General features: G+C 36.2%; 1 protein-coding gene across 12 annotated transcripts in view; it reads right to left on the bottom strand.

Moving 5' to 3' along the window:
- Positions 1-20,159, bottom strand: part of RNLS (renalase, FAD dependent amine oxidase) — a 398,113-nt gene extending 377,954 nt beyond the window's left edge. For 11 of the 12 annotated variants that reach the window (XR_010341781.1, XR_010341784.1, XR_010341783.1 and 8 more), the window contains exons 1-4: positions 19,913-20,159; positions 19,076-19,181; positions 18,340-18,482; positions 10,285-10,443 (exon numbers count right to left, since the gene is read on the bottom strand). Coding sequence is in view for 6 of the 12 variants with exons in the window: in XM_064374129.1 (XP_064230199.1) it covers positions 10,285-10,443; positions 18,340-18,482; positions 19,076-19,181; positions 19,913-20,030 (526 nt within the window). In the remaining 6 variants the exon portion in view is untranslated. Of the gene's footprint in view, positions 1-10,284; positions 10,444-18,339; positions 18,483-19,075; positions 19,182-19,632; positions 19,719-19,912 lie in introns of those variants that run through there. The other variant, XM_012454724.3, reaches the window with a different exon arrangement.
- Positions 20,160-21,737: the final 1,578 nt, after the last annotated feature.

Genomic DNA, 21,737 nt, shown 5'->3' with positions numbered 1-21,737 from the left:
GCAAAGTAGGTTATAAATAGGTTTGTAAGGGACGAGAAGATAACCATGAATGAAATGATAATTTATTAGAGATTCTATGAATAGACTGTGAGGGAAGGAATAAAGAGATACTTGATAAAACCGGCAAAAATTAAAAAATGGAAAAAGTGGGGAAAAAGTAAAGTAAATAGTAGACACCAATAAAAAGGATAAAAACAACATAGTAGTTACCCCAATAAATGTAAAAGGGTTGAACTCCCCTATCAAAAGAAAATAAATAAATAGTAGATATCAATGGAAAAGATAAAAACAACACAGCAGTTATATCAATAAATATAAAAGCGTTAAACTCTCCTATCAAAGGAAAGAGATTTTTCATTTTGGATTTAAAAACTCAGCTATGTATTGTTCCCTGGAAACATCTAAAACCAAGTAACCATAAATCAACAAAAGTGATCTTATTCACAATCTCCATAAATATCATAAACTATTTCTTAACATGCCTACTAAGTAATGTGTAAGATCTCAAGATAAAAGCTATAAAATTTTACTGAGGACATTAAAATATCTAAGTAAGTGGAGAAATGTTTCATTTTCTTGGATGAGAAGATGATCTATTATAAACATGCCAATTCTTCCTAAACTAATGCTTAAATTGAGTGTAATTCAAATCAATATTCCAACAGGAGTTTTTAACAAAACTTGATTCTAAAGTACACTCAGAGAAATAAAACATAGATTAAGAAAAAAACAGAACAAAATCAAGAGGGCTTTATTCTACTCTATATCAACATAACTGTTTCCATGAGGAAAAGAGTTTGTGAAAAGAATCCTGATTTCATGTTTGCAATATTAAAGCCACACTTTGTGAAACTGGAAATATCCTAAATGCTCATCAAACTGGTTTACTACATTAAGGTAAATCAAAAGAGTCGAGCACTACATAGTAAAAATCATGATGCACATGAATACTCACTGGCACTGGAAAGATATTCTTAATATACTGTAATATAGTTTTGAAAATCCACTGAATAGGCTGGGCATGGTGGCTCACGCCTGTAATCCCAGCACTTTGGGAGGACGAGACAGGCGGATCACCTGAGGTCAGGACTTTGAGACCAGCCTGGCCAACATGGTGAAACCCTGTTGCACACTTGTAATCCCAGCTACTCGGGAAGCTGAGGCTGAAGAATTTCTTGAACCTGAGAGGCAGAGGTTGCAGTAAGCTGAGAATGTGCCATTGCACTCCACCCTGGGTGGCTGAGCAAGACTTCATCTCAAAAAAAAAAAAAAAAATCCACTGAACAATTTTAAATACCTTAAGTACAGCATTAAGGTCTAAGTTGATGATTGGATAGATGAAGCCAGAGAATGTAGCCAGAGGTTGGAAAGAACAGAGTGAGAGAAGCGTGTGAGCAGCTTTGTTTTGCTTACCAGAGCGTTATGTGAGGAAAGGAGTGAGATGGTACACAGGTCCCCACTGAAAAAGCAGTTATCAAACAGAGGATCCCTGGAAAGTTAAAGCAGTCTCCCCTGGCAAGATCTTTATTTTAATAGTTCATTTAAAAACCTAGCATCTGTAAATTTACTGGAACTTTTAAAAACTATTATACTGAATGAACAAATGCTATAATTTTTCAATGTAAGCAAAATTATTTGGTCAAATAAATAATGTCTTAAGAATTGAAAACTTTTCTACATTGAAATAAAGTGTGTTTCCTTAGTCTTTGTGGTTGTATTCTAGAATTTTAAAAACAATTCCATGTTCTCCTAAATTATAATTAAACATATACATGCATATCTGTTCTATATCTGCATCTATTGCCATTGTAGATCTGTGAAGCTCTGTATTTCTAGATAGAGAAATTTAATTTCTGTTATTCATATATTCATATATGGATGTGATCCTTTGGTTGTTAGAGTTTGCCTTTTTGAGATCTTCCCCACTTTTATTACATCTTTGCTATCACATAACAACTAAAAATTAAAGAATTTACCAGCCAGACGCAGTGGTTCACGCCTGTAATCTCAGCACTTTGGGAGGTCGAGGTGGGTGGATCAAGAGGTTGGGAGATCAAGACCATTCTGGCCAACATGGTGAAACCCCGTCTCTACTAAAATAAAAAAAATTAGCCGGGCATGGTGGTGGCCACCTGTTATCCTAGCTACTTGGGAGGCTGAGGCAGGGGAATTGCTTGAACCCAGGTGGTGGAGGTTGCAGTGAGCTGAAATTGCGCCACTGCACTCCAGCCTGGGCAACAGAGCAAAACTCCGTCTCAAAAAAAAAAAAAAGAATTTACCAGGATAAATTATTTAGGGAAAACAAACTCCTTTCCCCATCCTTCAATCTAGGGAAGAGATGCTCAACATTGTGTTTTGAAAGGCTGGAATGACTGCAAACACACACACACACACACACACACACACACACACACACACGAAAGTAAAAGTAAAGCATCTTTCTCTTGCAGGATCTTAAGGTGGATTAAACTGGTGAATCCCTGAAAATCAGAGGATCGGAGTGGAGATGAGTGCTTTAACTGGAAGCACAACTAGGAGGCGAGATCAGGAATTCCTGAATCTGATGTTCAAGGGACAGGGGTTTGAGGAATTTCTATGCATGGTAGAGAGCAAGGTAAAGTACACATGGAAGAGCTATGCATTACAGTGGTTATGAGTACAAGCTCTGGAGTCATATTACTAAGGTTCACATCTCAGTTTCACCAAGAATAGAGATAATAATAATGCCTAGGATTGCTTTGAGGATTAAGTGATATAATCTTTGTAATATTAACATAGAGAGAGTAGCACTATTATAGAACCAGAAAGTAAATCATAAGAGGGTAATATGATACATGAGGCTACTTTATTCTCCCAGCTGGGAGAATGTTTAATAAATGTAATAAACAATTCACAGAAGAAAAAAACAATTAGATCTCTTTCTTCCATAAGAAGCAAAATAGAAAAAGAGTTGGACGAAGAAACTCCAGACAACTCTATAATGGAAAGGGAATTCTTTCACATAAGATATACTTATGTTAATGCTAAAGGTTACATATGATTAGAAAGACAGAGAATGAGAATGAGAAGAAAAACACAGAAAACTAAAGACATGGGGCTGTTCACAGTCTGTACAAATGTGAGACATGTAGTACATTCCTAGTTCCGTCACTTATTAATCAAGCACTTTTTGGTAAGTTACTTAATTCTAATGGGCCTAAATTTATTGCCCTGTGATATGCAGTTTTCTGAATTATATTATAGTGTTATTCTACGTTTCTGTCATTTTCATAGTCCTTTCTAGTATAGATTCTAAGGGGAACTACAGTATATATTTCACACACTAGATGGCAATATATGGCTTTGTAAATGGATATCCTTTTCATAGAAGCCTAAGATGTCTAATAATCAAATATGAGCTGATTTTTCTCCAGAAAGCATAGAGAGAAGGGTAGACATTAACTGGTTCTTCATACTAAGGTCATTATTGAGATTTATAAAGTAAACAGAAAGCACATGTTTTAATACCTTTGATTTGACCCACAGATGTTAAAGGATCTTGTTGGGACATTCTAGTTTAAGTCTTTAGTCCTAGAGAGAGTTATTTCATAACAATGAAGTAAATACAAAATGATTTGCATGAGGGTCTAAATCTGAATTGAGACAATACAACATCCAAAGACCCTGGGATCACAGGCGTGAGCCACCATGCCCAGCCAATGTTATCATTTTTTATAATAAGAGTAAACTATTATTATTTTTAAAGTTATGCTTATTCAAAAAATTATAAAGAAGAAAATGAAAATCATATCAGAACAATAGTCAATTTTAATATGTTTGTCAAATTATTTTTAAGAGATGAGAAAGAAATATAAATAAATATTTTAATCTTTTTTCCAAGTTAAAAATATTTATAAATCTTTCTATTAATAAATATTATATTAATGGTCACTACCATTCTACTGTTCACAGGTATATATTTACAAAATGTAAATGGGAAGTGTTCTGAGAACACATACCTTAACTGAAAAGTCTGATCTTGCCCCACAACACTATTTTTCACAAAATTGACAGAACTGGCCCCATTTAAAGATGAGCAATGATTAACAAGACACGTATGCAGAGAAAAGGAAAAAGACAACAGAACAAAACAGAACACAACAGAAACTAAGAAATGAGCTGATGAAAAATACATATCAGAAAAATTTTGCCAGGAAGCAAATTAGTTCAACAAACACTTGGGCATTAGTTCAGTAACAGTAAAAGAATACATGACCCTCTTTGAAACAATACCTTAAGGAAGGGTCCAAAAGGAGCTCTTGAAAATTACATGAATGACATGGAGAAAAGGCTAGGAAAAAAGTTTAAAGTAATGCAAAAATCAAAGTTGAAAGTGAGTTAAGAGAAAACAGAAGCTTTGAGAGGGAGACACTTTAAGCTTTTGTAGATACCCTGAGATCATAATAAATGAAATGGAAATAAAGCTTCAAATAAGTATTAGAAGGAAAAACCTGAATGTTCAAGGCAAAAGTGGACAACATGGCCCATGAAAAATAAACACAAAATTAGTAACAATAAGATATATACTTATGAAATTACTGGGCTCAAAGATGAAAAATATAAAAGAGGTAGTTCTAAAGTAAAATATCCCTGAAAGGTTTACAGCAAAAAGCATACACCAGAAAAATAAAAATAAAAGAAAGAACATTTTATTTATCAAAGTTTATTTGAAAGCAAAATAAAATTAAAGTGAGACTAAAGAGAGAACTTTTTAAGTCAAAGGATATAATATTAATGAAGCTCTAGTATAAATCAAATCAAATCATAAAGCAAAAATTGCCACAAAAAACTCAGGAAAGACAGAAAAAAAAGCAATGATAGTAGGTGAGTTATCTTTCTCAGCCAAACACAGCTCAAGTACATGCACAAAATAAAAGATGCAAAAATATCTAAATAAAATTATTAATTAGCAGGTCCTTAAACACATTTAGGAGTCAGTTTATGACATGGTATTGCTTTAGATGTCACTAATACGAATGTTGAGAAATATTTCAAAATGTAATATTAAAGGGTCTCTCTTGATATACAAAACGATGCAGCTTTTCAATACTGGAATATGTAATTTATAACACAAATGAATGTGCTGGCTGATGGCTATACTGTATTTTTATAAAATGCTACAGTATGTTATTAATACAATCTCAAAATCCATCCAATTATTGCCAGCCTCCATGGCAATAAATTATCCTACTTTAAATGTCTTTGGCAACAAACTTGAAGTAGATTCATGAAGAGATCATTCAAATTAGTCTCCCACTTTGCCTATGAGTATCTAGTAAATATTCCCATTCCTTCTATATTATTATCAAACACTGTACTAGAAAATAAGCTATATTATTTCTGCATAGAACAGATACTCAAGGAAAAAATCGCTTTCAAAATTTTATGCCCTTCCTCAGAAAACAATTTCTTCTATAGTTCTAAATCTAAGATCTATAAAACATATTACCAGTTTTCTTTCTATTAGGGGCATAAAAGGCCATTTCTCTATCAAATCCAACATCAATGTTAGCTGTGCAACAAAGTCAAAAGCTACAGGCACATCAATATCCATGGCAATCCCACAGCCCTGAAGCCTTGGCCACCACCACCAGACTCTGTTATAACTCATGAGCTTCAAGGAAAGATGAGGTACGCTCTACAATTCAATGACTTGGGCCAGGGTCAGTGAGATATGATGAAAGCAGGAGAAAATAAGTGAAATCTGTGCAGATAGTGGCAAAACAGAGCCACAAAAAAGTAAGAACATCCCGTATTTGGTTTTCTGTTACTGCATTAGTTTGCTAAGGATGAGGGCCTCTAGTTCCATCATGAGCTTTTCTCCAGAATCCAGGTAACAGGGAAATCTATAGGGACAGATAGCAGATTAATGATTGCTTAGGGCTGGGGGCAGGAATGGGGATGGAGGGATGGAAGTGATAGCTAAAGAGGACAGAATTTCTTTTGGAGGGGACGAAAATGTTCCAAAATTTACTAATTACAGACATTGATAATGGTTGCCTATATCAGTGATTGCACTAAAAACCACTGAATTGTACATTTTAAATAGGTGAATTGTATGGTACGTAACTTATATCTTAAAGCTGCTTTTTTTTTTTAAGAGGTGTGTCTTAGGGGTTGGGGAAGAAGTCAAGGAAGAGGAGAGCCAAGAAGTCCCAAGCAGGGAAAAGCATAAGACAAAGACTCAAGACCAATCCAAGATGAGGTGTGTCAGGGGTTCATATAATCAATACATGCAAAGCAAAGGTGCAAATGTGAGGAAAAGAGATACAAATTGTTTGGACAGGCTGATACTTTATGACAGCAATTCTCAACCCTGGCTGCACAGTAGCATCACTTGTTTACAAAGTGAGTCACGTTTTGAAGATACATCTGTTGCTCTGTTCCAGAAACAAGTATATTTGCTAAGGTAAAGTATTAATAATAATTCTGATAGTGTGGCTTTGAACCAACCTTCAGCATAACCTAGAAACTTGCAAAAAATGCAAATTTTCCATGCATACCTCCATACAACCAAAAACTCAGACTGTGGCCCAGTAATCTGTGTTTTAACAAGTCTTCCAGGTGATTCTGATGCATGCATGTCTCACGTGGGTTTAAAAACAAACCAAAACAATAGCAACAAAAATCCACCAAAGGCAGGATGAACATTCTGCCCCCAGACCCTTGATGTGAACATAATATGATGTACCCTTCTAGTTATTTTTGTCAGGCCTAGAGATAGCTATTACCAAGCAATTTTTCTTAAAACAAACAAACAAACAACAACAAAAAAAAACCTTTGTTTTAACCTTTGTTAAGGGAAGCAAAACCCTCTTTTTAGCTATACTGTTCAGAGACCTGAAAAGGTACTGAAATAGATGTTTTAGATATTTAATGTTTTAACAGGAAAGTATTCCAATTTAAAAAACCAAGATGTCATCTTTTTTTCTTTTTTGTAACAGCAAAGTTATGAGAAATCTGAAGTTCTCTCAAAGATTTGAGATTTCAATTCTAGGGAATATAGATATTAGATTGGACTTTCCAGACACACTGGATGTAAGAGAGAGAGAGCAGCTGGAGTACCAAAAAAGATGTCAATTCATATTCCTGGCATGATTCAGGACACCCTTCTTACCTGGAAAATAGGACTTTATACAGAACAACATACTATTTGAAAACAGTAGATTGATAAAAAGTAAATGGATTAAAAGGAACATATAGAACTAATTAAATTAATGAAAGTCAAAGGATTATGTAAACACAATTTTGAGATCTGAGCTCAAGCATAAACAACTAGTATTTTAAATAATAAGGTCTATTGCAAAAACAAGCAATGGGGAAAAGACTCCCTATTTAATAAGTGGTACTGGGATAATTGTCTAGCCATATGAACAAGATTGATACATGTTTACCTGTGTAACAAACCTTCATATGTACCCCCAAACCGAAAATAAAAGTTAAAAAAATAAACATTATATCATGGTGTTCTAGCACATTGAAAAAAAAGAATAAATGAAGAAATCCGATAGGTTTAAGAAATTGAATCTGTAAATTAAAATTTTACCACAAATTTTTTTTTACCAAAGAAATTTAACCAAAGAAAACTCTAAACCTAAATGGTTTTACTAGTGAATTCTTCTAAACATTTAGGAAAGAAATAACACCAAACTTGTATAAAATATGCTTCCCTAAAACAGAAACAGGAAACATTTCCCAAATAATTCTATGAGGACTACATACCTCCATGTCCAACAACTAGAGGAATTAATAAAAGAAAAAATATTACAGCTCAATCACTCTTGTGGACATGAATGCAAAAAATCCTAAACAAAATATTAGCAAACCAAATTCAGATGTATATTAAAAGCATTAAAAAATAAGGTCCATGGTCATTATAGAGTTTTTCTTTCCTTCTTTATATAAATCCACATTTAATGAAAATAGAATATGAAAAAAATAAGGAAAAAAGTCTATTATGGGATTCTGTTAATGAGATTTTTATAGAGAATGTGAAGAGGTAATATGGACCAGTGAACTTAGTTAGCTCCTTAGGTCTTCTGGAAACACATTCATTCATTCAGTCAGTCAATCAGTCATTCAGTCATTCACTCATTTCACAAGTATTTAGGAACACTTATGCAGTGATCACTCACTGTTCTTGATTACTAGGCACACAAGTTCTCTTCATGACAGTACCTATATTTATTTTGAGGTGTTACTTTTTCCCACTGATTACATGCAATGCAATAGGATTACAATCCAAGATGCTGCAATTCCCTAGACATGGGGTAGGAACAAGACCTATGTCAGGTCAATAGGATGCTCTCTTCAAATTTAAGTCTTGGGCAGAGGCAAAATGACACTGATAGGGCACATCCATTCTAAAGGTAATGTTCTCACCAGACTGTTGCCAGCTACGACTTTTTATATAATTCTTGTTCCAGGGAATTGGGAAAGAAAAAACAGGGCACTTTAGTCAAAGGTACAAGGTTTTAATTATGCAAGATAAATAAATCCTGGAGATCCACTGTACAGCCTTCTGAGTAGCTGGGAGTACAGGCACAAGCCACCATGCCTTGCTACTATTTTTTTTTTTTTTTTTAAGAGATGAGGTCTTGCTATATTTCGTAGGCTGGTCTCAAACACCTGAGCTCAAGCAACCCTCCTGCCTCGGCCTCCCAAAGTGCTGGGATTACAGGTATGAGCTATCACACCTGGCCTATGTTAAGCATTCTTATTATAAAAGAAAAAAAAAACAAATAAAGAGAGGGAAGAAACTTTTGGAGGTGATGGATATGTTTATGGCATAGATTGTGGTAATGGTTTTAAGAATGTATACTTATCTCCAAATTCACCATACTGTATACAGTATGTATAGCTTTTCATATGTCGATCATATCTCAATAAAGAGATTTAATAAAAGAGAACTCATCCAAGGGCTCGAAGATGAGACCAGATGCTCTCTAAGACTTCCTTCAATTCTGAGTTTTCTGTGATTAAAATGAACACTGTCAGTTAGGATTGTGGTATCAGTAAGGAAAACTGGCCTAATGAAACAAAAGCTAACTGAGCAAGTGCAACTTCTTAGAAAAATGTATCCTTTCTGCCCCAGTACTTAATACCTTTATTCCTTTTTTGTTTCTCATATCTGAATCCCTTCCTAATACTTAGTACAGGAATTTTAGCTTTCAGACTCCTCACATGTGCCTTTTGCTGATAGTATTGTCCTGTTGACCTGTGGATCTCAGAGTTGACTTAGAATAAACCCAAAGTCTCCCGTTGTTCACATATATACTAAAAATTTTAACGTGTCCATGGGCATGCTCTCTTCTGCTTCCCACTATCCCCAGCATTTCAGGCAGTAAAAGTGCAAACTCTACCACTGCCATCCCACCTGCACTGAGTTATATCTCGCCTGTGCTGAGTTAAAGTGGCAGGAAAAAGATGTATGTGGATTTATCACAAGTATCAGGTGGCAGTGTACCAGGAACCCTCAGGAATCATGAAGAAAATCTTAGGTATTTACCTAAGAAAATCCTAAGGTATCCACCTCCAAGAGTAAATCGCTATTGTCAACTAGGAAAGATATAAGCATGTAAATGACATTTCTAAATTAGCTATTTGTAGATTAGAGTCTACTTTGGGAAAAGATAGGAAATCAGACCTTCTGCATACACTTTCACCACCACAGGTTTTATATCAAAAAGAAATTAAACAAAGTTTACTATCTAAGATAAAGTGAATAATGCTAAACCAATTGCAGTAGCCAAAGACTTAGAAAGGGTAAAAATTTTTTTGGAATTTTAGTTCCTTTATTAAAATTTGGCCTCTCATTCACAAAAGGGCTAGGCAATTGTCTCAAACAGAAATACGTGTTATTAGAGAGCAACCCAGAGAGCAAGACCACAGGAAATGTGGCAATCCAAGCAAGTACTTATACATTAAAAACATTTTTTCAAAAATGGCCATTAAAAACTGCTCTTCCTTTAGGCAAAATCACGCATATCCATCAACAACACCGACTTGTTGAAGATATCGGCAATAAGAAAAGTGTTCAACTTTTAACCAATTTAAAAAAGAAATTTTATTGGTTTCACCTTGGCCTAGACTAGTTTCGTGAAGTGGGCCATAAGTATTAGTTTTTAAGACAGACAAATCAATAGAGTCTATCACCTGATCTTTGCTAAGAGAGGTAAGCCAAATTCATGCTTTATCAAAGAAATTCCATTCCCTGAGGCAAGTAAATGGCAAATGCAGACTCACAGTTGGTGATGTCACCTTGAAGCTGCAGAATCTGAGGGACTGGCATTGTGAGAACAATAAGATCAAATGGCTCAGGGGAGCCTGTTTGTTTGGAGACTTCCCACTTGTCATTTCTCAGGTTGATCTGGGTCACACAATGTCTGAAGTAGACTTTTGCACCTGTTCCAAAAGCAAAATCATAACCACATTAGCACAATTTTATATATGAAAGAGGGGGATGTGAGTAGTCACAAACTGAATCCATTCAAATGAATAACGTGGCCAAGACTGTCTTCTACTGTCTTCAAGCTCTCTTCCTTTACTTTCTTTCTAATTTAGTGGGAATTCATCCCTATACGGCATCCTTGGATCTCCCTATCAGTGCCTGCTCTGAATAAAAAACTACTTCCACAATTAATGATAAAAATAAAAATAATAACTGTAGCTACTTTTCATTGAGCAGCTACTATATGCCAACTGTTTGGTACACATTATACTAATTTATCTCATGGATAACGAAACAGATTGAGAAGTACCATGCCATGATTTAAAACTACACCCATCTGACTCTAAAGCTCATCATCTTTGCAGAACAAGTATACATTTAAGTAAACGTGTGTTAGCAATGAAACAAGAAGAGCAATATTCCCTATTAAAGGAAATAGTATTTCCCATTAAAGGACCTGAAAAAGGTCACTGTAAGGGAAATGCAATCAATAGATCAATTGCCTTCCTTAAGAAGAATCAGAATTTAGAAACATACTCTAGAGTACCCTCCCATCACATTTTCCTTCTTAGTACTTAACACAAGGATATTTGAATAATTATTTCTTTAGTATTGTCTTTCCTTTTAATCTGTAAACCCCATGAGCTACAAATTATGCCTGTTGTTTCTATGTAAAGCATATAGTATATATATAGCATAGAATTTCCTAGGTATTTATTTATATGAAAGAATGAATTATGAGGCCAGGCACAGTAGCTCACGTCTATAATTCCAGCACTTTGGGAGGCTGAGGTGGGTGGATCACTTGAGGCCAGGAGTTCGAGACCAGCCTGGCTAACATGGTGAGACCTCATCTCCACTAAAAATACAAAAATTAACTGGGTGTGGTGGCAGGCACCTATAATCCCAGCTACTCAGGAGGCTAAGACATGAGAATCGCTTCCAGGAGGCAGAGGTTGCAGTGAGCTGATATCGTACCACATTGCACTCCAGCCTAGGCAACACAGTGAGACTCCACCTCAAAAATAAAAAAAATAAAAAGAATGAATTATGATCCATAAACTGAAAGAAAGTACACTTGGGTCATTAAGTCTCCTTAGTAAACTAGTACTTACCTTCCAGTTTTCAAAAACTTTTGATTTACAAGTAAATCTACTTTTATTCAGCTTTGTGTATAGAAAAATAAAGAATTGAAGATGGAATGAGGGAGGAATAAAGCACACTGAAAGATCCTGTTCATCTTTACCTGGGAAAGCCCACGTTCCTAGTCACTAAAAGCTTAAGTTTATCCTGAAGCTTCCTTTCTGTAGCCACTCCAACTCAGTGTGATCCTTCTTCTCTATGATATTCAACCATCACTACCTTTACTACTCATTTTGACATTGATTCAAAATATCTGCATGCTTTAGTTGTATTTTATCTATGTAATAATACTCAAGGCTCCTTCATGTCAGGTCTTCAGATCTCATACACCTTAATCTCTTTCATCATCCCTTAAATAATGCTATACCATAGTAAGGATTCCAATTTTTAAAAAATGAAACATAAATGTTAGAAGAAACATGGTTCTACCTAGCCCAAGGGATCAATCTCTGTTCAAGGCAGTGTGCATTATTGTGTTCTAATCTCAACGATTGGAACAAGGGACTTATAAACAATACTCCATCTTGCCTGAGGGCTTTTCTAAGGCCCCTGCTTAGGGAAGGTACAAATAATCTGCACTTTCAACACATATCCACCATCTCCTTTATTCCAACAACAGCAGCTCTGCTTCACTTTGTTTTTATTTATTTAAGATATCTTACCCTACTTGCCTCACTTAGTCCATGGCCCTGTCCCAGACCTCAGCTAAGTCAACCGATTCTATGTTTTCTCATAATATTCCTTTGAAGAGAGCAATATGCTGTTATCGTTGGTGGAATGTGTGTACGTTTAAGGGGTCTTAAGTTCACAGTTATAGAAAATTCTTCATGCCCCAGATGAATACCTTGAAAATGTATCCCAAAGGCCACAAGGTGTTCTGCATGGGGGGGGTGTGTGTGTGTGTATGTCAGCAGTTCTCTAAGTATGCACCACAGACCAGCAGCACCTATGTACTAGAAAATGCACATTCCTGGGCCCTAAACCAACCATATTGAATCAGAAACTCTGGGAAATGGGCCTAGCAATCGTGTTTACCAAGCTCCCTCAGTCTCGTCATGATGCACATTAAAGTAAGAGAACCACTGGGGTAGGTGGACAGGCCCAAATCAAATGCAACTGGTAAAACAACCCTAAAAGTAGTATTTATTAAGAGGTAGAGGAAATGGTATACCCTAACCAGAAAGGTTTCCTTTCCAACTGCTAGGAGCAAAGTTTCTGGGAAAGTGGCATTTCCTTGTGAATGTAATGAATAACTTTCATAGAGACTATGTGTTTAAATCTATAAGCTCAGGAAAACCCAATTTTAAAAAACAGATAACTAAATAAATTGTCTTAAGAGTTACTTCTGAGCTTAGTAAACTTGACCATGTCCCTCTCTTGCATAAAACCCCTCAATGGCTTCCCACTGCACTTAAAAAGTATAAAATCTTTAACATGGCTTACAAAGTCCCATATAATCTGGCCCTGCCTTAGTCTCCAGCATCATCTTTTACCACTTTTTCCCTTACTCCCTCCCCTCCAGTCACAATGACCTTTTATTACTTGAATGCACTAACCACCTCCTACTACTTCAGAGCAGTTCCAATTTGATGTGCCCACTGCGTGGAACTCTAATCATTCAGCTCTCAGCCTAATTCCCTCTTGCTCACCTTTCAGGTACCCATGAAAATGTCAGTTTCTCAGGAATGCTTTCCCTAACACATCTCCCTCATCACTCCTCTAAAACCTACTGGTCTAGGTCCTTTTCTTACAAACACTCTCATAATGCTCTCATTCTTTCTTCTTAACATTTATCATGTAGCTTTTCTTTGTATGTATAATTAGTTCAATGTATTTTCCTCCCACTATACTCTACATTAATAGAGGCCAGGATCACATCTCTTGTTGACTCTTGGCTCCCCAGCACATATTTAATTAGAATAAAATGATCTGCAGATAGCTATAAAGATATCAGAAGTCTAAGCAGATTTAAACATTTTACAAAGGCAAATGCGTTTCTGTTACATATTTATTCAATTTTATCCCTGGCCTTCCTCCATTTTAGGGAGAAAATCCAAGCTTATTTTTCTCCTATGATTTCCCACAAATAGGTTTTAGTGAGCAGCAGTCAGAACTGCTCAGATGGGACCTGAAGCAATGTGAACAATGTCTAACTGAATACACGGCTTGAAGTAAATAGGAGAATGCTTAACCTGGTTTGCATGCCATCCTCTAGCTTCTTTAAAAAAGATGCTGTTATGGATAAGTGCCAGGATCACTCGCCAGGAGAAATTTTGAGACAGAACCACCCAGACTCACTTCTCCTCTATCAATTTTAGAAAGAAAATAGGCACAAAAGTAAAAAGGGAGAGAATGATAAAAGTAAATATTACCATACAGAAGCCATCCTAGCTAATGGCATCTGCCACCTAAACCATTTTTTCTAATACATTGATCCTGTCAACTTTGACAGGTTACATTGCACATGTTGACTTTCCAGATCACTAGCCAATGTCTTTTTTAGGTAGATGATAAAATAAAAACAAATAAATGCAGCAACAGTCCTCCCTCTTGGTAGGCCAAACTAAATAAAAGCTTCTTACTCTGTGTCCTGGAGGCTAACTTCATCTTTTTATCAATAATTTAATAACATGGGATCTTATTCAAAAGCAAAAGGACCTGCCCCATCATTTTCCAACTAGCCAAGCCACCTTAGGCAAAGTACTTACTCTCTCTGAGTCTCATTCTTTGCATTAGTAAGTGGGGATGACGATTAACTCCCTTGAAAGTTTACTGTAAAAATTAGAAAATAGGTATGTAAAGTACCTAAGGTAGTGTCAGATAAATAGCACTTAATAACTGATAGCTAGAATCACTTTTGCTCTTGTAAATTACCTCAACCAAGCACAATGACAACTATTATTAAAAAACAAAAAAGAACAATAGAACATCATGCTTCACTCACTCAAGAAGATTGTATTAATGGGGAAAGCAGGCAGGCACTGAACTTGATGGCAATAAATACACAATTCTCTGCAACAAGGTCAATGTGAACACATCAGACAATAAATAAAAATAGAACATAAGGTCAAGAGGAAAGTTTCTATTTCCCCTATCCTTTACTACTTGTTCTGGGAAATTGGTCTAGTTAAATATTGGCTTTAGAGGTTTAAACCTTTTCTAAAGCATGCCTGAATAGGCATATCCCAGACAGGTAATTTCCCTGGGAGTCTGGTTCCAATGCATATATGACCACTGGTTGGTCCATCAGATTGTGGGGTTTAAAACTCAACTAGATTCCAAAATATAGAGTATTTTTGAAATGAGTTGGCAATTTGATTTCTTAAAGTGAGGAATATGTGAAAGTCAGCTTCATTCAAGTAGAATATTTTTTAAACTAACATTTATCCAGAGATTACTATGTGACTGGATTACTATGTGCTTAAATTTGAGTGCATTATATTGTCCATTCCTCACAACACTTTGCCATTACAACATTTTGTAGTAAGTACCCTCACTTTTTCATTTCATTATCCTCAGTTTTTCAATGAAAGAACCAAGGTACAGATTTTAAATTTTCCTAATATTACATGGACAGAAAGGGATGATAGGACATTAACTGGAATCTAGGTCATTCTGATTCCAGGGACTGTCTTTGCTTATAGTGTGGAAAAACCAAAATTTTTTGTGGACCATTTATAGGATAGAAAGCTTTAAAGGGACTTAAAGAATGTTTAAAAGGGATATAATTATAAAATTAAAAATATTACAGATAGGGTCCAACAAATCCTATAATAATAGATCAGGGTAGAGGAGAAAAAGAATCTTGAAGTATTACAAAGATAACATTAAAATAAGCAAAGAAAAATGTATATAAACTCAAGTTAAATAGACTATGAAATGAACTCCATGTAAAATAAATTTTTAACATTTATGTCACTCTACCTACTATGTACAAGGTATGATTAGGTCTGAGTGAGCTACAAGGAATTAAAAATAATCTCTTATCTCAAAAGCTTACAAAGCAAAATTGGAAGTTAAAACATATGTATTTCCCCAAACACCTAACAAAATAAGGAGACAGATGCAATGTATTCAAGGATGTTTCTCTGCCAGGACATCAACTACATAAATACAAGGACATTGGTTCTTGTATCATTAGTACCTAAGCAATGTTTGCCATTATAGTAAGTATTCAATGTTTATTGAACAAAAGGATATATGTATGTATGTATGCATGTGTAGGAGCGAAAGCTCAGTAAAAAACAACTGATAAAAAGCATACACATTTATTTAATCATAGTTTTGCATGACACAGAAATCTTCAGACTGAAGACTCAAAGATACAGGAGTCGATTTTTATGCTTAGGTTCAACAAAGTATGGACAGCTTTGCAGCAATATGATTGGCCAAAGGGTCATATCTATCGCTAACAGACTGGTGAAACCTATCAAGGCCTGTCTGTCTAGATTCTTCTTGACCTCTTTGTGCAGCATTCTTTCTTCATAGTTACAAGTCATGACCCTCTCTGGAACTGTTAGAAACTACAATCAAACATGGTAGGTCAGATAATTTCTTTAGGGTCTGTTTTTATAAAGGAAGGCAGGGGAAAGTTAGAGTGATAGTTTTAGGTTTTATGGCTGGTTTGGGGAGAAAGGGCTTCTTATTTCTGTGACCTGCCTTGGGAAAAGAGATTCTACTTTCTAGGGCTAGCCTTGGCAATGAATGCAAAGCCAGAGACAGGAGAGCAGAAAAAAGAGAGAGCTGTTTCTGAGGGCTTCATTTTGGGTTATCATTTTCTAAGCTCCTGCACATGCATGCATGCACATCAGTTAGTAAGTACCTTATGATTTCAATAAGTATACTCATCCAACCTGGGTCAAGGGTAAATCATGGTGAAAATGAGATTTTTTTTAAAGTGATATGGTGACACTTTGTGAAGCTGATGGTAACATTCTACAAAATGTCAATAGTGTCACCATCTGTGACAGTCAATTTTATGAGTCAACTTGACTTGGCCATAGGGTACCCACATATCTGGTAAAACATTATTCTGGGTATTAACATTTATCATTAGTAGATTGGGTAAAGCAGATTGCCTTGCCTAATGTGGGTGGGCATCCTTCAATCAGTTGAAAGTCCAAATAGGACAAACCCATTGATCCTCCTTCACATGAGAATTCTTCCTGCCTGAAAACCTTTGAACTGGCTCATCAGCTTTTTTCCAGCCTTCAGAGTAGAACTGAAACACTGTCTCTTCCTGAGTCTTGAGCCCACCAGCCTTCAGACTAGAACTACACCACCAGCTTTCCTGGGTGTCTCCCTTGCTGAATCACTCTGCAGATCTTGGGACTTACTAGCCTCCATAATTATGTGAGCCAATTCCTTATAATAAATCTCTCTCTTTAACCATACACACATATATTTTATACATGCGTGCACATAGATATATACACACATACACATATCCTATTGGTTCTGTTTCTCTGGAGTAGTTTAATACACCATTATATACTTGAATAGAGAAATGGTCTAAGCCAGAATGGTATTTATTATGTTCTCATGTTGTTTATTCAATCCCACTGACCTCTCTGATGCCCAGTATCCAGGATTCTTGGGGTTCTCAATAAGTAATACTTGATGATAAAAACCAAAACAGTAATTATGCTGGGAATGGCTTATTTAAAAAAAAAAAAAAATCTTAGCCTATATCCTTTCTCAGTTATCTTGACTGAGAAGAAGCTTTATTCTGTTTTAAAAATCATTATCCATCCTTCCAGAAAAATTATATTTTCTTTTTTAGAAGGTCTATTTTCAAAACACTCAGATATATAAGGAACAAATGAAAATCCTAATGGAAAATTGGCAAAGGTTATAAATAAGACATTCACAGAAGTAAATTGCAAAGAGCTGGCTAATAAAAGAAAAAATGCATAAACTCATTTATAATTATAGAAATGCAAATCAAAACCACAAAGAGATCCCATATTTAAACTATTACAATGGCAAAAATTAAAAATTTCCATAATACCCAGATGTGGAGAAAGAAACATTCTCATCACTATTGGTGAGATATTCTTTAAGAAGAATACATGGCACAACCTAGTTAAATTAAAAATGCACATACAGTTTGACATAGCTATTCTTCTGTGAGGAACTGATCCTAAAGATATGTTTACAAAAGCATGTTAACAACAGACATACAGCAACGTTTGTATTAGCAGAAACCAAAATAATCTCCCAACTCCATACAGCCTAAATATTTACCACAAAGCTAATAGTTAAGTAAATGATGGTACATATATGTCATAAATACTAGACAATCATTAAAGAAAATGGATTACAGTAACTTTGCTGATGTGAAAATAGATCCAAGATATGAGCCAAACAAGGTACAGAATCATTTATATAAAATCATCCCCTTTGAGTATATTTTATAAGAACAAATATAAAGAAATATATGTGTGTATATATATTTATAATATTTATGTTATAAATAGAGACAGCCACATAGCTCAATAGGGAGATGCATAAACATTGCTGTGGAAATATACACTGGAAATTTATCAATGATTACTTTGAGGAAGGACTAGCTATTGGTCAGTGAATAGAACATCTACTTTTTACAACTCTCTGTACAGTATTAATATGTAACTATGTGTATAACTGTGTATAACTTGTTTTTAAATGCTATTTTAAATTTTAGGCAGAGAAAATCTTACTCCCACCTGATTCTTTCAAGTAATGCTTAATAATGGAAGAAATTCCTTGAGATGCCACAAAGTTACAGTCTCCTTCTTTCATCACCATTCCTTCAATAGGCGAGGTTAGAGGCCTCAAAATGCCATGGGCTAACAGTTCATCATAAAAACTGAAATAAATCAATATGTATGTATATTTAATGTAATTATATATCATGATTAGCTCTAAGACTATATTCTCTTCCAATAATTCTCAGAGGTTGTAATTCATTCATAATTAGAAATATTCCTATGAATATTTTGTATTAAATAAAATATATATTTTGTGTTAAATAAAATATAATACAGGTGAAGAAGAGAAATGTTTTGAGAATCTGTAGACCTTTTGCCAAAGGCCTATTCCTCTGTAAGTATATTTTAAAAGTAAAGTTAATGAAAACAAACAAATGTATTTAGTACATCAATTTTAAATTTGGTTAAGAAGATTGACTCCCATCACAGCTAGTTGCCTTCTTCCATAACACCAACACAGGAGTTGATTATTGAGCGCTTACTATGTTCCATTTATCAGCTCATCTAATCTTCACAACAATCCTATGAGGTAGGTGTTAGAGTTTCCCATTTTACTTAACTTTTTACTGCTAACACCATCAACCATGACATGTTTCAAGAGGCAAGTTTAATCATGTTAAAAATGGATGATTCGCACCTTTTTACACCATGCAACTGCTAAGATTGATTCCACCTCTTGCAACTAACTCACCTTTGGTGGGTTTTGGCATAATGAGGAGTGCAGGTGATGTACTGAGCACCCAAGTCAGCTGTGCACTGAGGATTATGAGGACTGCTGGCTGTAGTCATTCTTCCCCCTTGAATTAATCCACAGGAAAATGTCTTATTGTATTAGAATGAGCCTTAGCAATTAATTCAACCCACCCTAGGTTACCCCAAATGGATTATTTCAAAAATATCTTAATTTTTTTAAGCTGAAGTATTTGATCAGATTGTGAGATTTTAGAAGAAAAGGAGTCAGGAGCAATGTAGCAGTGTCCAGCACCATAAAAGTGCATATATTTAGTAATAGGAGTGAAGTGACAAAACTAAAAAAGATTGTCAGAATAAATGAGTCAACTAATGCGCTTTCATTTATGCAGTTAATCTTCACCAGAATGACAGGATTCTGCAAACTACATCTTCAGAAAGTCTTGTTCTATGATCACTTTGGGAGCCTCATAATCTGCAGAAAGCTGCAAAGGCAACAGACAGACCAAGGCAAAAATCTATTTTTTAGGGACAGCAGTAGGCCTAAGCTTTGCAAACCTGGGTCAGACCCTCTCCCACGCCGCTGTCTCAGGTCTCACTCACAAAAGCGCGGAGTACTCCCGCCCCGCTCCAACCCTCGCCCCCTCTTGGGCCTTTTCCCAGGCGGCGGAAGTTCCCGATCACGTGACGAGGCCCGCAGTTCAGCGCGTGGGCCGCTCTCAGGGTGCTGAGGCTCTAGCGTTTTCGCCTCAGACTTAACTCAGGTGCAGGCCCACACCGCCGCAGCAGCCGGGCCGGCCAGCCTCTTTTCCCAGGTTTTGGCGTTTAGACAACACACCTGAGTCCTCAGCCTTGTCCCACACAGCGAGGTACAGGGGACCGGACGTCTGCCTCCTCAGCAGCGCAGCGCACAAGCTTCCTGTGAGCCCGGCGCCCACGACCAGCACCCGCGCCATGGCGGAAGGGGATCCACGATCCGCGCCAAGTCTCCGCGGTGGGGCCCGGCGGCCCGGGATTTGTGGAAAGGCGGCGGAACCAGCGCTACCGCTCTTTGGTTCCGTGCTCCTTTCGCGGACCCGGGCCCTGGGCGGTCCCTCCAGCCGGCCTGCAGGGGGCGGAGAGGAGGCGGCTGGAATGGAGAGGCCATTCGGTCCTTGAGGAGCAAACCAGAGTCCTCAGAGAACCTAGGCTGTCGGTCTCCTCGCTTTGGGGGCCGGGCGCAGCCAGATGGTTCCACACCCCAGCCTGCCCCTCGCCAGAAAAACCTGGAAATCGTGTGGCCATTGTTGGGAGAATCCGCCTCGCCACAGAGCTGACTTTGACTACAGCGGAGAACTAGCCTAACCCGTATACTGCGATAGCGCTCTTGCCTGTTGGGATTTTTGCTATTTTAATATTCTAGTTTTGAAAGTGGGAAGAAGAAACACCAGCGATACCACGGGAAAACTTTCCTCTAATGCTTGAACAGCTACTATTAGCATAATAGAAACATACTCTGGAATCTGGGAGACATTTTTCTTTGACCTGGGATTTTGTGTAACTTTTCTGAACCTCAGTTTCTCCATCTAGAAAATGGGAACAATAACGTATACATTTCAAACTTGTAAAGATTAAAGATACTTGATTCATCAGAAAATTACAAATTACTCTTCAATAAATACTAAGTTCTATGTAAGAACGCATTCCGTATGTTCTAAGGAGTATAAAGATGAACAAGAGAAGGATTGGTGCCATTGCCATTGTTTTTATTTCCTCCTCCTAACATTGTACTGGAAGTTTTCAGTGAAATAGCACAAGGCAATGAGAATACTGAACTATTAAATAATTAAGTTCACTGACTTGCAGATAAATTATTACCTGGAAAACTAAGAAACCGATTAAGTATCAGCACCAATAAGAAAATTGACAATGGTAGTCAATTATAATGGAAACATTTAAATATCAGAATATTTACTTCATGTCTACATCATGAAAAAAATTACCATGTATCAAATGAGTGATGAATTAATAATAGATGTATCTAATAAAATAACTGGAAGAAAATGTAGCTGGGCATATATGACAGAAAATGTTTTTAAGCATAAAGATCAAAGATGGAATTGAACAGAAAAACATTGAATACATAATCATTTACAACTTGTGTGGTACCAAATATACAAGACAAAATACAAATAGTAAATTTCAGAAAGCTATATGAAAGATTAAAGTTTATATTATTTAAAGACATTATACAAAGTCTTAAAGACAAAAATGACAAAAGCCAAAAGGAAAATGTGTATATATTGGATAGAGTTCTTGAATCAAAAGAAATACGTAAGTCCAATAAGCATGTGTTTAATTTTTTATATTCAAATACAAATTAAAAGGAGGTACTATATTTCATTTGTTGGGTTTTTTTTTGTTGTTGTTGTTGTTGTTGTTTTACCTAAGGTAGGATCTTGCTCTGTTACCTAGGCAAGAGTGCAGTGGCACGATCAGGGCTCACTGCAGCCTTGACTTCTTAGGCTCAAGCCATTCTCCTTCCTCAGCCACTGGAGTAGCTGGGACTACAGGTGACCACCACCACACCTGGCTAATTTTGTGAGACTGTGTGTGTGTGTGTGTGTGTGTGTGTGTGTGTATTTTTTGTAGAGACAAGGTTTTGCTATGTTGCCCAGGCTAGG

This window comes from Aotus nancymaae, unplaced genomic scaffold (genome assembly GCF_030222135.1).
Source record: "Aotus nancymaae isolate 86718 unplaced genomic scaffold, 86718_ANA_hifiasm-v0.15.2.pri h1tg000010l, whole genome shotgun sequence".
Classification (NCBI taxonomy): domain Eukaryota; kingdom Metazoa; phylum Chordata; class Mammalia; order Primates; family Aotidae; genus Aotus; species Aotus nancymaae.
The sequence above is the reverse complement of the archived record's forward strand: the minus strand, read 5'-3'. Positions and strand labels throughout refer to the sequence as shown.